General features: G+C 42.9%; 1 protein-coding gene across 6 annotated transcripts in view; it reads right to left on the reverse strand.

The window, feature by feature from the left end:
* Nucleotides 1-2,980: 2,980 nt before the first annotated feature.
* sobpa (sine oculis binding protein homolog (Drosophila) a) overlaps nt 2,981-13,533 on the reverse strand; it is a 39,085-nt gene continuing 28,532 nt past the window's right edge. For 5 of the 6 annotated variants that reach the window (XM_047611564.1, XM_047611563.1, XM_047611561.1 and 2 more), the window contains 2 exons: nt 8,729-10,784; nt 2,981-7,228 (listed from right to left, as the gene is read on the reverse strand). In XM_047611564.1, the coding sequence (XP_047467520.1) occupies nt 8,730-10,784 (2,055 nt within the window). In that variant the 3' untranslated portion in view covers nt 2,981-7,228; nt 8,729. The remainder of the gene's footprint in view (nt 7,229-8,728; nt 10,785-13,533) is intronic. The other variant, XR_007114683.1, reaches the window with a different exon arrangement.

Here is a 13,533-nt window from a genome sequence, read left to right on the forward strand (position 1 = left end):
GTCACCTCTGTAGAAGGTGGTTGGTGAGAGAGTCGAGCAGCCAGTTACACAGATGGGTGCTGAAACCAGATGCTCTAGCCTCCAATTGGAGTACACAAATGGCATCCTCAGTGGAGCGGTTAGGGTGATATGCAAACTGGTACGAGTCAAATGTTGGGGGGAGTCTGGAGACAATGTGGTCCTTTACCAGCCTCTCAAAGCACCTCATCATGATGGGGGTGAATGCTGCCGGGCGGTAATCATTGAGGAAAGAGGTGCCATTGTCTTTGGGTACCGGTACAGATGTGGAAGTCTTGAAGCAGGATGGTACCACAGCGTGGAGCAGCGAGGTGTTGACAGTGTCTCTGAGAACCCCAACCAGTTGGACGTTGACCTTCATCAGGGTTCTCCAGACATCAGCTAAGGCAGAATTACTGCTCATCCGGGTTTGGAACAGCTTTTCTTCCCGGGGTGTTGTTTTGTGCCTCCCAAAGTAGTTGGCCAGTTGTGTGTTTGTGTGCTATTTCCAATTCCTGCATCACTAACAGGAAGTGATACATTTTTACGTTCTCTATATTTGGAGTAGTTTTCATGAAGGAGAGCAGCCACGGCCATTGAACAGATAAACACACAAGCACCACCTACAGAAACAAAAGTTTGTCCAGTGATTCAGCACTCACAGCCGTGGATATTTGTTTGACAGGTGATTTCTTGGAAATTCGGTCCAAAATAACACACGATGAGCTGTTTAAAACACACGCTGAGCTAGGACACTATGTTTGTACCTCACATCTCCTCCCGCTACTCATTCCACAAAGCTAAATCATCACATGGAAAAGGAAAAGCAAAGCCCATTCTTAGCCCCATAATTGTTCATTGAGCTTGAACAGAGCAGAACTTGAGACAATTTGTGTTGTTATAGAACTGAATTAAATTGAACTGAATAGAATTCCACAATGAACATTGACTTCATATGTAAAAGGGTCAGTCTTGGTAGTTTTTTTTTAGTAAATGTAAGTGATATATTAATGTTGATAATTATAACAGTATTAAAGGTCCCATATTGCACTCCATTTTAACAAAGTAATGATAGTTTCATTGGGTATTTCAGGTTCTGTCCAAAACACCAGTTATATCTTTCGTTTCACAGTGTCCCTTTACACCCCTGATTTTAATCACATTTCAAATGGGCTGTTTCACAGTTTGTGGCTTTAAAAGCTCACCTTTGGGAGTCCCTTTCAAGACGAGGACTGTGATTTGCTGCCATTGCCATGCACACCCTGGAAATAAGTGGGCAAGAGAGCCAACATAACCGGCAATTGAAGCATTTAAATGACATCAGAGTGGTGTATGTCCTCGTATTACATCATGACTTGCCATAATCCTGAATGGACACAAACTCGTTCTGAGCCAAAGGGAAAGGAAAGAAATGAGGGTGGTGCTCTGATCCAAAGCAGAACATCAAAAGTGAGAGGGAGGAACAAAGTGCTCCGCTGCTGGCTGTTCTTTTTACCTGCAAAAATTCTGCAATGGTCTTTGTCAAATCACTTGTTTATGAATAGATCAGACTAATAGAGACATCAGATTAACTTGTCAAGACCTGAACAGGTTTAAATCAGTGGGTTTGAATGGTTCTTTGCCTGTGTTTTGTAATAGGGTATGGTGCAAAAGTGTGTTGTAAACAGTTGACAGTGATTTGGATCATTTGTTTCCAAACAAAAAATCAGCGCCGTGGTCCCGTGGTCTGCATTCTGTTCCTGTGCCTGTGTGGCCTTTCTTTCAGCGTTACCATAGTCCAAAGACACGTGTGTTAGGTATTTAATTGGTGAATTAAATCGACTGTATGCGTGTGAATAAATGTTTGTCTCTCTGTTACAGACTGGCGAGCTCTCCAGGGTGTACCCATTATGTTGCGCAAAGCCAGCTGCATGGGACAGACCCCAGATAATACATCCAGCCTTTAATGTATGTATCATGGCATATACAGTATTAGCAGCTTTTTTGTCATCCACATATACATATATATGTCATATGCATATATCCAGGATATGGTAAAATATCAATAGTTTAATCAACCACAACTAACACATAAAGACAAAGATAGGTCGACTTTATTTTTTCAGAACAGCTGTCATGTTGGATGCATTTTATTAAACATTCATTAAACAGTCCCTCCTGTTTGTTTACTGTAAATGTGAATGTGAAGACATCAATCAAGACGTTTCCCGTTGCTGAGGAGTGAGTCATTCCTTTAGGAAACCATGAGATGGCGCTAGAGACCATTAAATCCACATTAGTCATCCGCACAGCTGAAACTTTATATATATATTTGGGTGGATATATTTCTGAATGCCACCCTTCCCACCTGTTCACCTCCATGTCTTCCGGTGAACGTATTTAAGGAAGTTAATTAATTAAAACCTAATCACTATGAACTATTCTTGATGCAGTTCTATTTTTTTTTTCCAACTGACCAGATCATGAATATTTAAAATAATATAACCAAAGTCTGGCCAGTTATGAATAATTAATTATTGGAAAATGTGTTTAAACACTTTGTTGCGTTTGCATTAATTATTAAACACATTTCGGCATGACTGGCATGTCCTGTGGCATAGTTTTTTTTTTTCATCTTAAACTTTATCTAAAACACTATCATGTAATTCTAAAACAGTCTTAAATATCATGCTTGAAGAACAATATTATCCTCATTAATCTAATATTATACAGGCTGAATCTTTTGCATCTTTTGCAAAGTGATTTTCAAGAAGAAGCATAATTAAGTGTGTGAAAACACTTCTCTGAGACGCACACCTTTTCTCAGTGTTTATATTAAAGGTCTTATTGCAGACTCGTTTGACTGAACAACACTTCTGAAATTCCCATGGAACTTATCAATTAAGATTTCCACAGATTTCTGCTGATTCCGGGCAGCTCTTGACAAGTTGTAAATCATGCAGTACAGAGATTAACCGAGATAAAAGATTCTGAAAAGTAACACTGAAAGAACATCAGTAGTTTTTATTTACCGGTGTGTGTGTAAGATCTTTGCACACGTACAGAGAAATGCATTTGAACACATACGACCCATCTGAAACAAGAGTTGTGTGTGCCTCTTATTTATTTGTCTTCATGGGCAATTCACTGAATAAAACAAATACCGTTACAACACAAAAAATTATTATTTTTCCAAAGCAGTTTTGGCCACATGTTATGTACATGTTACAACGTCATAATAAAAAGACCTCCTCACTGTTTTGTCCGTTTAATAATTAAAAAAGCATTTCACTGTTCACCAGGCATTTACATTGGAATCGAATGCTCAGGTCAAACCACCTTCACTTTTTTTTTTTCAAATTTTTTTTTTGCAAATGCAAAACTTGTCAACAATAAATAATAATATAAAATGTACACAAAAAGATTGACAGTCCACCACAAGTTAAAACGTTGAACAGATTGGATGTTTAGGAACAAGGAAGCTGGAGGGGAGGGTTTTATTCTTCTTAGCAAAAATGTGACGGTTCATACAAGTTACAGAAAGAGCTGATCATCTATACATTGACACTAGCAAGATAACAAAGTTGTTGTTTCTGGTATATTTCATTTTGTACAAAGAAGGGAGAGTCTTCTTTACAAGCGAGCATCATTGTCTTAACTGTAGAGATTATACAAGCAAGAGTTAAGGCAACTTCTCTGTTGTTTTTGAAAAGTAACATGAAGTCCTATCATGTTTTGTTTTTGTCTGTGGACCACTTGTTTCTATCGGGTTTGGAGTTGGTTGTCATTGCATAATTCAGGTTGTTGACCCGGCCTGTAGTCCGTCATCAAAAAAGGAATGCTGGAGATTTGTCACGAGTCTGGTTGCCGTCACAGAGACTGATTGAGTGGTCCAGAGTTCCCACATGAGAGTTACGCTTTCATATCTTCATTTCTGCCTCAGACACAGACAGTATACCGCTTGTGCTGCAGATTAGGCTCAGACATAACCTGGCGTGTGGCTGTAGGGTCTGCGTGTGTGTGAATGTGTGGGTTAGGTGTGTCAAGCAGGAACAAAAGCAGACAAAACAAGTGATCGCGGTTAGTTCCTCATCACCATAAAGCCTCTCGACCTGCTCAATCAGAATGACTTGGGGGAGTCTGGGAGATTAATTTGGCCTGATGTTGGCACGAGAAGAGAAGTTGGGAAAAGTTCGCCTGAACAAGTGGCACTCGCTCTTCGAAGAGTAAATTTTAAAGAATAATTTGACATTTTAGAATCATATTTTTCCACACAAGATGAATCTGGAGTCAGAAAACGTTTAGCCTAGTGTAAAGTTGGAAAATGTGTTTAGAGGTAAAATAAATAAATAAATACATAATTTTCTATACCTATCTTCCCTACACCAAGTTAGATAAGTTCTTTCTAAACTAGGATGACTGAGCAGCTGCTGACTGTAATTCCTGACAAGGACAGCTTACCATTTACATTATACCAGTACCAAGGGGATATTTTGTCGTCCACTAGGTGGCGCTAGAGACCTGAAATCCCACCCACGGCCTTGGTTTTGACTGCCTTAATTCTTAAGAAACACAGAAACATCTACAGCATCCAGATTCTTGGTTGCATTTGCCCTGGTTTTGTGCTTTCAGTAGCAAAAACGTTTAAAGTAGAATAATTCAGATTTTTCCTGACATCAAATGTTGGCAATGGATATTTGATGAAGAATCACAGAAAGAAATAGTTCAACTAAATCCACTTCAGCAGGCAAAACAGACAAGACAAAAGCAGGCAGCCTAAAAACAGCATCTTCGCTGCCTCTGGTTGCAGAGTAATGAAGTGGGGGCAAGGAAATGCTTAAAGTGACACCAAAGCTGGGCCCTGGCAAGCGGCAGGCTAAGCCTAAATACCTGACTAACAGGCAACAGATAGAGTTGCGTGCTGCTTATTCTGAGTCAACACTTTGTAATCTCAGCTGGACTGTCTGCTTGCACCTGCCTCACGCATAAACACGTTCACAAAGTCACGTTTACTGTGTGCGTCGCGTGTCACACAAGTATGTATGAGTGTATGAGTTATCAGTGTATGAGTAAATGTTGGCCTCATTTGGACACAGGGGGAATCACACGATGTCTCACTCTGACAGAATTAAATAAAACAAAGGCAACAAACAGAGAGATGCGGTGACATTGCAAAGAAATGTATACATTTAATGTAATGTAAGACTGATGATGTCTCCTTAAACCGAAGCTGTATTTTATTCTACTTATTTTGACATGCGTATCATGGGTCTTTGTGGATTTGGTAAACCAAAAAGAATGATAACAGTAATACTGACTTTGACATCCACTTATGTTCTCCTGTATCTTTTTTTTTTATTATTTTTTTTTTTAAATAAGTGCTTGTTATTTTGGCAACTATAAATTATCTGGTCAAATCTTCAGTTAAAAATCCATTTCCACTGAAAACGAGGTGACATGTTTTGTTTCAACACACCAGAGGCCTTTGGCATATGATAATACCTTGTCTCACACTGGTACAATGTACCTCCTCCATAGGAGTGTAAACTAAATGCTGCCTTTGTTTGACGGCATCCCAGCTCACTAAGCCACGGTGTAACTGGATCAGATCAAACTGGATGGGCGACAGTTGTGTTGCGTTTACTTGAACTTCCCAAAAAGCCTGTACAGAATGACACTGAGTCAAGGACAGCACCGGCTTTAAATATAGTTTAGCTTAAAACTATTAAGAATTGGCAAAAAAATAAAAAAATAAAAAACTTGGCAGGATTAGTGGAAAAGCAAGAAGCAATGTGTTCCAAATTATTGCCAAAATGAATCTGTCTCAACTGTGTTTATTGTTGAAATATTTCTGTTGTTACTTCAACAGTTTTCCTCTAGGTCCCACAAGAATAATTTATGAAAGAGCTGGCTTCCCTCCGCCCCCTCTAAGTTCAGTGCAGTCTCAAACTAACCCGTGACAGGAACATCGCTGGTAATGCATTATAGAAAAGATTAAGTACTAGCCTGCGGTAGCAAGTACCCATTGCATGCTGGCAGAGTTTCCACATCGCCATGCCATCCCAGTTCTTTCGTGGTGCAGTAAGCCTTGAAATGCTCTCAAACAGCAGGGGTCTGTGTTGCCGTTTCTAACATGGCTTACTGTTCGAGCACACAGGCGGCGTTCAGAAGAGGGTTCTGGAAATGCAAGGAATGATTATCATAACTCTGTCTCATACATGTGTAACAATATACCTAAACTGAGTGAAGTTTAAGAGCAAACAAATAGACACCAAAGGAAAATGGCAGGGACTGCGTGATTCCACCCACACACCATTACTTGTTGGTGAAAGTTAACATTATCTCCAGTTTGCTGATTTGGTAGGAATAATATCGCTCAACACAACCAAAGAAGATTTTGTGTCCAAGGACAGCTTACCAGCCTCTGATTGAACCACCTTTCTAAATTGCCATTCAGTCATATTGCATCAACTGTATTCATGCTTATTCTGCTTGTTTTGAGATGTCACCCATGAGAATCACCCGGAACACTAAGTGTCAGATTGTACATTTTTGCTGGTTCTAGACAAGCAAAGGCAAAGAAGATTTATTTTTGCCGGCATCGAGGTTTTAGAGTTTTAACTTTGTGATATCAGTCAACACTTAAGTGACAAGTAGCAAGAGAATAAATGACACTTACTGGAAATTTTGTACCTTCATTGTGGCATCAGGTTAAACTGAACCATAGAAATCTCTCTTTGGGGCTCTTTCACTAATTTCCAAGAAGCAGCTTTGAATGTTGGAGACTATGGTGCATTAATTAGTAAAAGACAATACTGAGAGTACTTGCTTTGATAAGGGAGGGTGGATAAAGCCAAAGGGGCAGTGTGGGCTGAGAGTCTCTAAATGAGGAGAGAAGCTGCAGGGTTAAGTCCTCCTGTTGCAGGAATATACTGTCTTCAGTTCTAAGGTCAGGCTGTCCTGCTGGCCAAATCCAGTCCACTGAAGTTCAGTTCATCAGAGTGTCTGTCACACAGACAAAAGAAGTCCTCTCCACTATCGTGTTTGCTTGCACTCTCATCAGTCGTTGAAGGCGATTTGTGGTGCTGGTAGACTGGACGATGGGTGAGGATGAGAACAAGGTGTGTGTGTGCACATGTGGAGTAGTGTAGTTGGGAGTGGTGGGATTTGGGAGTGGCGGTGGGGGTGGTGGGGTGGTGGGGTGTAGACAAGTGAGTGTCGTTGATGGCACTGCCGTCCTCAGAGCATCCATCTGTGAAACAGAGTGGGAGGAGAGTTAGACTGAGTCATGGCTGTTTTCTGGAAAAGTTGATGCATAGATTAAAGCAGACTTTCATTTTAAGGTAAGCTGACCATCCCAAAGGATGGTCAGCTGATAGAGACAGGTTTTGGAGTTAAAACAACGGGATCAAATTAAAGCCCGTGGAGATTTTCAGCGGCACTTCTTAATTTGGGGTTTATTCACTCGGGTACAAGCAATCAGTATAAGCTCGAGGATAATTTTGGGCAAACACAGAATGAAATATTCAGCAGCTGCTCCTCTGGTGCCATAAATTTTACATCATGTTTAGATATTGAATGAGAATGGATGCCTCGTGAAATTGCCAGCAAGTGGAAAGGTGAGCTATAGCATTCAACATTCAGCATTCAAATCCTAAATTGTTAAGCATCAGAAAATTACAGCGCATCGGTTCTGTTTATTTCAGCTGCTGGTTTGCTCAGAGCTGTGATAACGGAGCATGTGGCTTGATTTCCATCTTTTGTCGTCACTAATTAATCTTATTCAGGGCACTCTCCTCATGTTACCACAACCTGAATTGGTCTTCAATTGCCCTTGAATACAATTTCATTTAATTAATAACTCGAGGAGTGCATCATTAAATTAAGTATTAATGTGCTGAATAAATCGTTGACATGAAAGACTTCCCATTTGTACTCTGAAGCTCTTCGAGGTGAACTGGAAGTCACAATAAAGCAACAAGTAATCTTCATATAAAATGGGAGTAATGTGCAAACGTGTGTAAATACGTGTTAAATAACTGTGTTCATTAAACACATGATCTGGCAAAACATTCATAAAAAAAAAAATAAAACCGACAAAATAGACTGCACATGCATTATAACGCTGACATTTCTTACGAATGTAATTGTTTTTTTCAGATATTGAGCCTTAAATTTTAGTTTCATATCAATAAGTGTTTGGGTAAAATAAGGCTTAAATAACCTGGCTATATTAACAGACTTAACCTCGCTAGCACTTTTAGAGGCATTTTGGAGTCAGCATCTGCGAAGACTCCTCCAGGTGGCATAAAAATAATTCAATACCTCACCTACACAAATTCTGTCAAAGCACCTGTGGTCATTATTATGGGATTATTATTCAGTTGGTGCCTGTTTGACCCCCTCTGCACTGTTTGGCTGACAGTTGCTTTAAACAAGCATTGCACTGTGAAATTCTGATTAAGTGATCAACCTTATTCAAACTAATAAAACATAAAATAATCCTGTTGCCAGAACTTTCAGATTTTAAGATTATAACACTAAATATGAGAGGTAAACAGCCTGTTAAAGAACAGGAAATTATTGTGAGTGGTTCAAAAATAATTTCCATGAAGTGCGGGAAATTGGAAACAGCAAAACTACACTGATGGGCACCCTACTGTGAATTATGAAATGTCACTGAATAAATTTGGGTGGATTTAAACAAACGGTGTGCACACTTTACTTGTGGAGGACCCCGGGGTGAACCCACCTCATTTATTTTGATTGCGAATCCGCAGACATCTCCTCTTTAGCGGGGGCTCCAGCTCAGGACTCCCGGCTGCTGATAGCGGTGCACTGATGGAGCAGGACAGGATTGCCGTCTTGTCAGCAGAGGGCTTTGGCACTGGCTGGATGACTACACAGCCTCCGGTTGACAGAAGTGGCAGGGCATAGGCGTGCTCACCCTCCTCCAAGTTGGAGTCAGGATCTGGCTTACCCTCCACCGTGTCCAGTGTGTCATCTTGTGCCGAGACTCGCCTCCCCGGCTCCCATTCACCCACTGAGCAATTGTTCTCTTTCAGTGCCTCATGCTCCAGCTCAACGTTGGTCGACTGCTCCGCTGGCTCCGCTTCTCCTCTAATCCCATCACCTCTTTGGTCAGGGCAAGACTCAAATGCAGGATTGATAAGTGAGTGCCATCCTGTACCATTGACTATGACATTACATGGGGCAGCAGGGCTAGTTTGAAGCTGGGGCCCGGGTAGGGGCTGGGTCCGTACTGTACTAGGTAAGTGGGGTGCAGGAGGGTTAGAGATACTTAGCTGGCTTACTGGGTGATCTGCTTTGCTAGAGGGGCTGTTGTTGATGGAAGGTGGGGTTGATGCTTCCAGTGTGTTAGGGTGTGCCACCCCTTCCCACTCTGTAGTGCTGAGGAGGTTCTGTGAGAGGTGAACCCCGTCCCCATCCTCACGGTTTCCCTTCCCTTCCCTCCCCAGCCCAGCTGCTGGTGGAGATCTTGATTCAGCCTCTGCCTCTATTTTGACCTGGACCCCAGGTAGCATCCTTTGAATTACCTGCTGTTGGCATGACTTCTGGCCCATAGTGAGATCAATAACTCCTTCCATCGGTCCAGAGCCAGTGGTTAGACAAAGGTTGCCTGAATGATCCTCTGCCTTCACAGTCAAGTCCACTAACGCTGTCCTGCTTCTTTCTGAGCGTACAGGAGAGACACGCTCTCTGCTGGCTGGCTCCATCTTCTGCTCCCCTTTCTCACCTCCTGAGAAACCTGGAGAGTGGAGTCCAGAGGCTGAAGTGTCTGACGACTCTGGAGCACTGCGGACGGAGCCACTGCTCTCGGGTTGGTCCCTGGATGATTTGGGGTTGAAGGGGATAGGGATTGGAATAGGGATTGGAACTGGCAAGGGCACAATGACTGGGTAAGGGACCAAAAGAGTTGGTGGGGGTACCAATGGAGCCAAGGATGGCATACCAAAGTTCATCATTGGGGGCAGGGGGATGGGTCCATTGGGCATCATGTTGACTGGGGGGAAATGGGGCAGGCCTGGCATGGGGAGACCAGGGTGTGGGGGCATCATGCCAGGGTTGGGATTAGATGAGTGGTGGACATGTGGAGACAGCAAAGGCCTGTGCATGGGACTTGATGCTGGACCTAGGCTCCTTGGGGGAGGTGGTGGACCAATACCAGGGATCATAGGGTTTGACAGCGGACTGTTGGGTCCTGCAGGGTGGGCAGAGGGACGAAGAAATGGGGGACGCATCTGCTGCATCATTTGATGCTCCATGAACAAAGGTAAGGGCATGGGTCCCCGGGGTGTCATCACCATGGGAGGGCTACCAGAAGGAACCCCAACTGGTGGGTGCAAAGTGGGAACAGGTGGAGGAGGAAGTGTGGGGCTCTCGTGCGGTCTGGGTGTGGGAATTTTAGCTGAAGAGGAGGAGGACGGTGAGCAGACAGCACCGGCGTCTGAGGGTGAGGTGGCTGAAGATGTGGAAGGGGCCAAAGCGGAGGTGGCGGAAGGCCCCCCTGGTGATGGGGCTTTACGTCGAAGGTCCGTTAGCGGCGTTCCCCAGGATTCAGGGGTGAGCAGCTGTACCCCTCCACTGCACTCTGGCTTACCCTCTCCACCAGGCCCGTGTCCTGGGTTGCACAGTGCTCCAGGAAGGGCAGCTTGGGTCTCCTTGTAGAAAATGTCCATCTTATATTGGTTCAGGCATTTGGCACTGCAGAATTGCAGCCTCCTCTCACCAGCACCAAAGTCCAAGTACTCCTTGGTGTGGCGGATGTGCTTACACCAGTCACACACCTGCAAGACAGACACACATAACACATATAGTGCATCAGCAGTCTGTCACCCTGCATACAAAACACTTCTAATTTGTACTTGATGAAGTACAAAACCATCTTGGGCGAAATAAAGACAAATCTCAGCCTCCATACCATCTGGAGATGAGCCCATTTTAAAAAAGATTCTTTTGTAGCAACCTGATGCAGTTTCTAATTCTAAACATCTGTCCAGAAAAGACACTTTGTTTGTTTATATAAATGACCTTGACAGTGTTCAGTTTGTGTGATGTATGGCTTTTGCATGCATCTGTATTGCTGTGTTTTCTCTACTCAACATTTACAGTAAACTAAATGTGCACATAACCGTGTTCTGATTCTAAGTGCTATTGCAGTGACTTTGCCTTAAAGTTTTTGTACCAACAAGGAATGCCCATTAACACCTTCTGTTGGCAATAAAGCCTCTCTCAATCTCATTTCACCAGGGGTCCCTAGGATAGACGTGCCTTGAGCACAACCAGAAAAAAAAAGATTCTTAAATCAGGGGATCTTCACTACACAGACATTATAGTTAAGGCAAGTTAGATGCTTGAAGGTTGACTGTACAATGGTGTAATGGTTATACACTTGATGAACTAAAAACTTCTGGTGCAGGATTCAGTTTTTAAGACGTTTGCGCTTCAGATTTCAGGGTGATATAATAATTTAGCAATAGCTTAGTAGTGTGTTACAGAGAAAAAAAGACCTCTGCATGCAATTAGATAGTCCTATAACCAATCAGATCCATTTTGTTGTAAACACAATGAAATTCATGGCGCTCGGACGATATTTATGACTACAACATTGTTATTCTTCTGTCCATCATGACATAAAATCCACTCGAGTCATAAGTTGTGTTGTAAGTCAAGGACACTTTTGTATGCCGGCAGCAAACTAGAGCTGGATCCTAACATGGGGAGGCTCAATTGAAAAGTTGTCTTTCTTAGTCACTGCAGTGGCACAAATCCCAAAACGCCCCGCTGCACTGTTTCATCGGCATTATGGACCTTTCCTGTACAGAACGTGCACATTTTTCTTGGGGAGGAAAATAAATGTGACCCTGGTAGAGCAGATAGCAGTGGGCGAGCCCTGAACACGGCGTTACTCGTCAGGCCACACACAGCTCACTCTGTCAGCTCTGGGAGGAGTGGCAGGTCCTCGCTGGAGATAATTAAGGCATTAATCAGTTGTCAGACCCTTCAACGACATCCATCCATCACACAGACCTTTAAGCCCTGCTGCTGAATGTTAATAAGTTGAGGGATGCAACCGGAAGGGGGGTAAACTCCTTCTGCAGTGGAAGACAGTGGACTCACATGGGCTGTTTGGGGAGACAGTATTGGCCAGGATTTCAAAAGAATACATAGCATGCTGTCCTGCACCTGTGACATGTGTAAAACATCAGGTTGTTTGCACAGATAATGTGTTTCACGTCTGACTGTCCTATCCAAATACACTCATCTAAGCTGAGATGAAAAAGACTTTATTCTCATTCAGGAAAGGTAACTTAATGACTGAACACAGTTTGGGACAAGTGGCTAGAGAACCTAAGAAACCACAGAAAAAACTGATCAGAGACTGCACTACACAGCGACTGCTCCACTTAAACTCCACGTTAGAAGTGCTCGGATGTCAATCCCTTGAATTGTGCACGTTTTAACTGCCCATTTAGTCCTAGCTAATTCAATGAGCCATGACTGAGTAAAAGTCAAAAAGGTGCTCTCGCAAGTTGAGTTTGATAATGGTAGGCCCAGGATATTTTAAATAATAAATGTGCTGAAATTTTCCTCAACTCAGAAAGACAGATGGAGAGCACTTAACGACTTTCTGCACCGCGAGTGAAATTTCACTGCGCATTACGCTAATGGAGTTGTGCTTTCTCTTCCTCGCTCTTGCTCTCTCCCCACTCCTGCACACAGATGTTTGCAGTTGAATGTAATTACGGTCATTTATTTCCATCGCGGCCAACGAACCAGCGTCGGTGGTGTAGTTTAACCATTTGCATTACAACAATTATTGTGCGTCTAAACAAGCACAATCACCTCTGCAGTAATAGTGTTCTTCCTCCTCTAAGCCACCGACCCGGTGACGAGGTCAGAGGTATTTAAGAATACTCAGATCAGACAACTAGCTTTAGAGTGTAATTATTAGAAAGTTAGGTTAGGTGCTTCTCGAAATGATGATGGGCATATTCAGGGGTTAGGGGATTGGATGAAGGGTATTTAATTGCTGCAGTCACGGAGACGAAGGAGAAGGTTGCGGACCAAACAGAATGCAGAAGTCGAGTAAGTTTCAGACGCTGAAGGAGAAGAAGAGGTTGCAGATGTTAAAGAGATTTCAGAGGATGTGGAGGATTTAGATAATAAAGAGGAAGAAGAGGAGGAGGTTGCTGAGGGTTGAGAGGCTCGAGAGTTTTAGACGGTGCAGAGATTGTAAGGTCTCACAAGAGGCTGCAGTGCCTGAAGTGGTTTTATATGTAGAACGAAGAGGTTCCAGAGAAGGAGGAAGTTTAAGCAGGGAAGGAGCATCAAGGGACAGGCTTGCATACTCCGAACCCCAGCAACCCTCCTGTTTAGGTCGATATGTGATTCTTTTGACACTTCTCAGATTGCTGGCATAATCACGTAGTGCAAAACACGAGGATTAAACTTGTGAAAATGACCCGGGTGCTTGAAGCAATGCGGAGTCTTGGTTTCTAGTTAAGCCGTCTTACACTCTAAACAATCTGCAGC

The sequence above is a fragment of the Mugil cephalus genome, chromosome 17 (genome assembly GCF_022458985.1).
Source record: "Mugil cephalus isolate CIBA_MC_2020 chromosome 17, CIBA_Mcephalus_1.1, whole genome shotgun sequence".
NCBI lineage: Eukaryota > Metazoa > Chordata > Actinopteri > Mugiliformes > Mugilidae > Mugil > Mugil cephalus.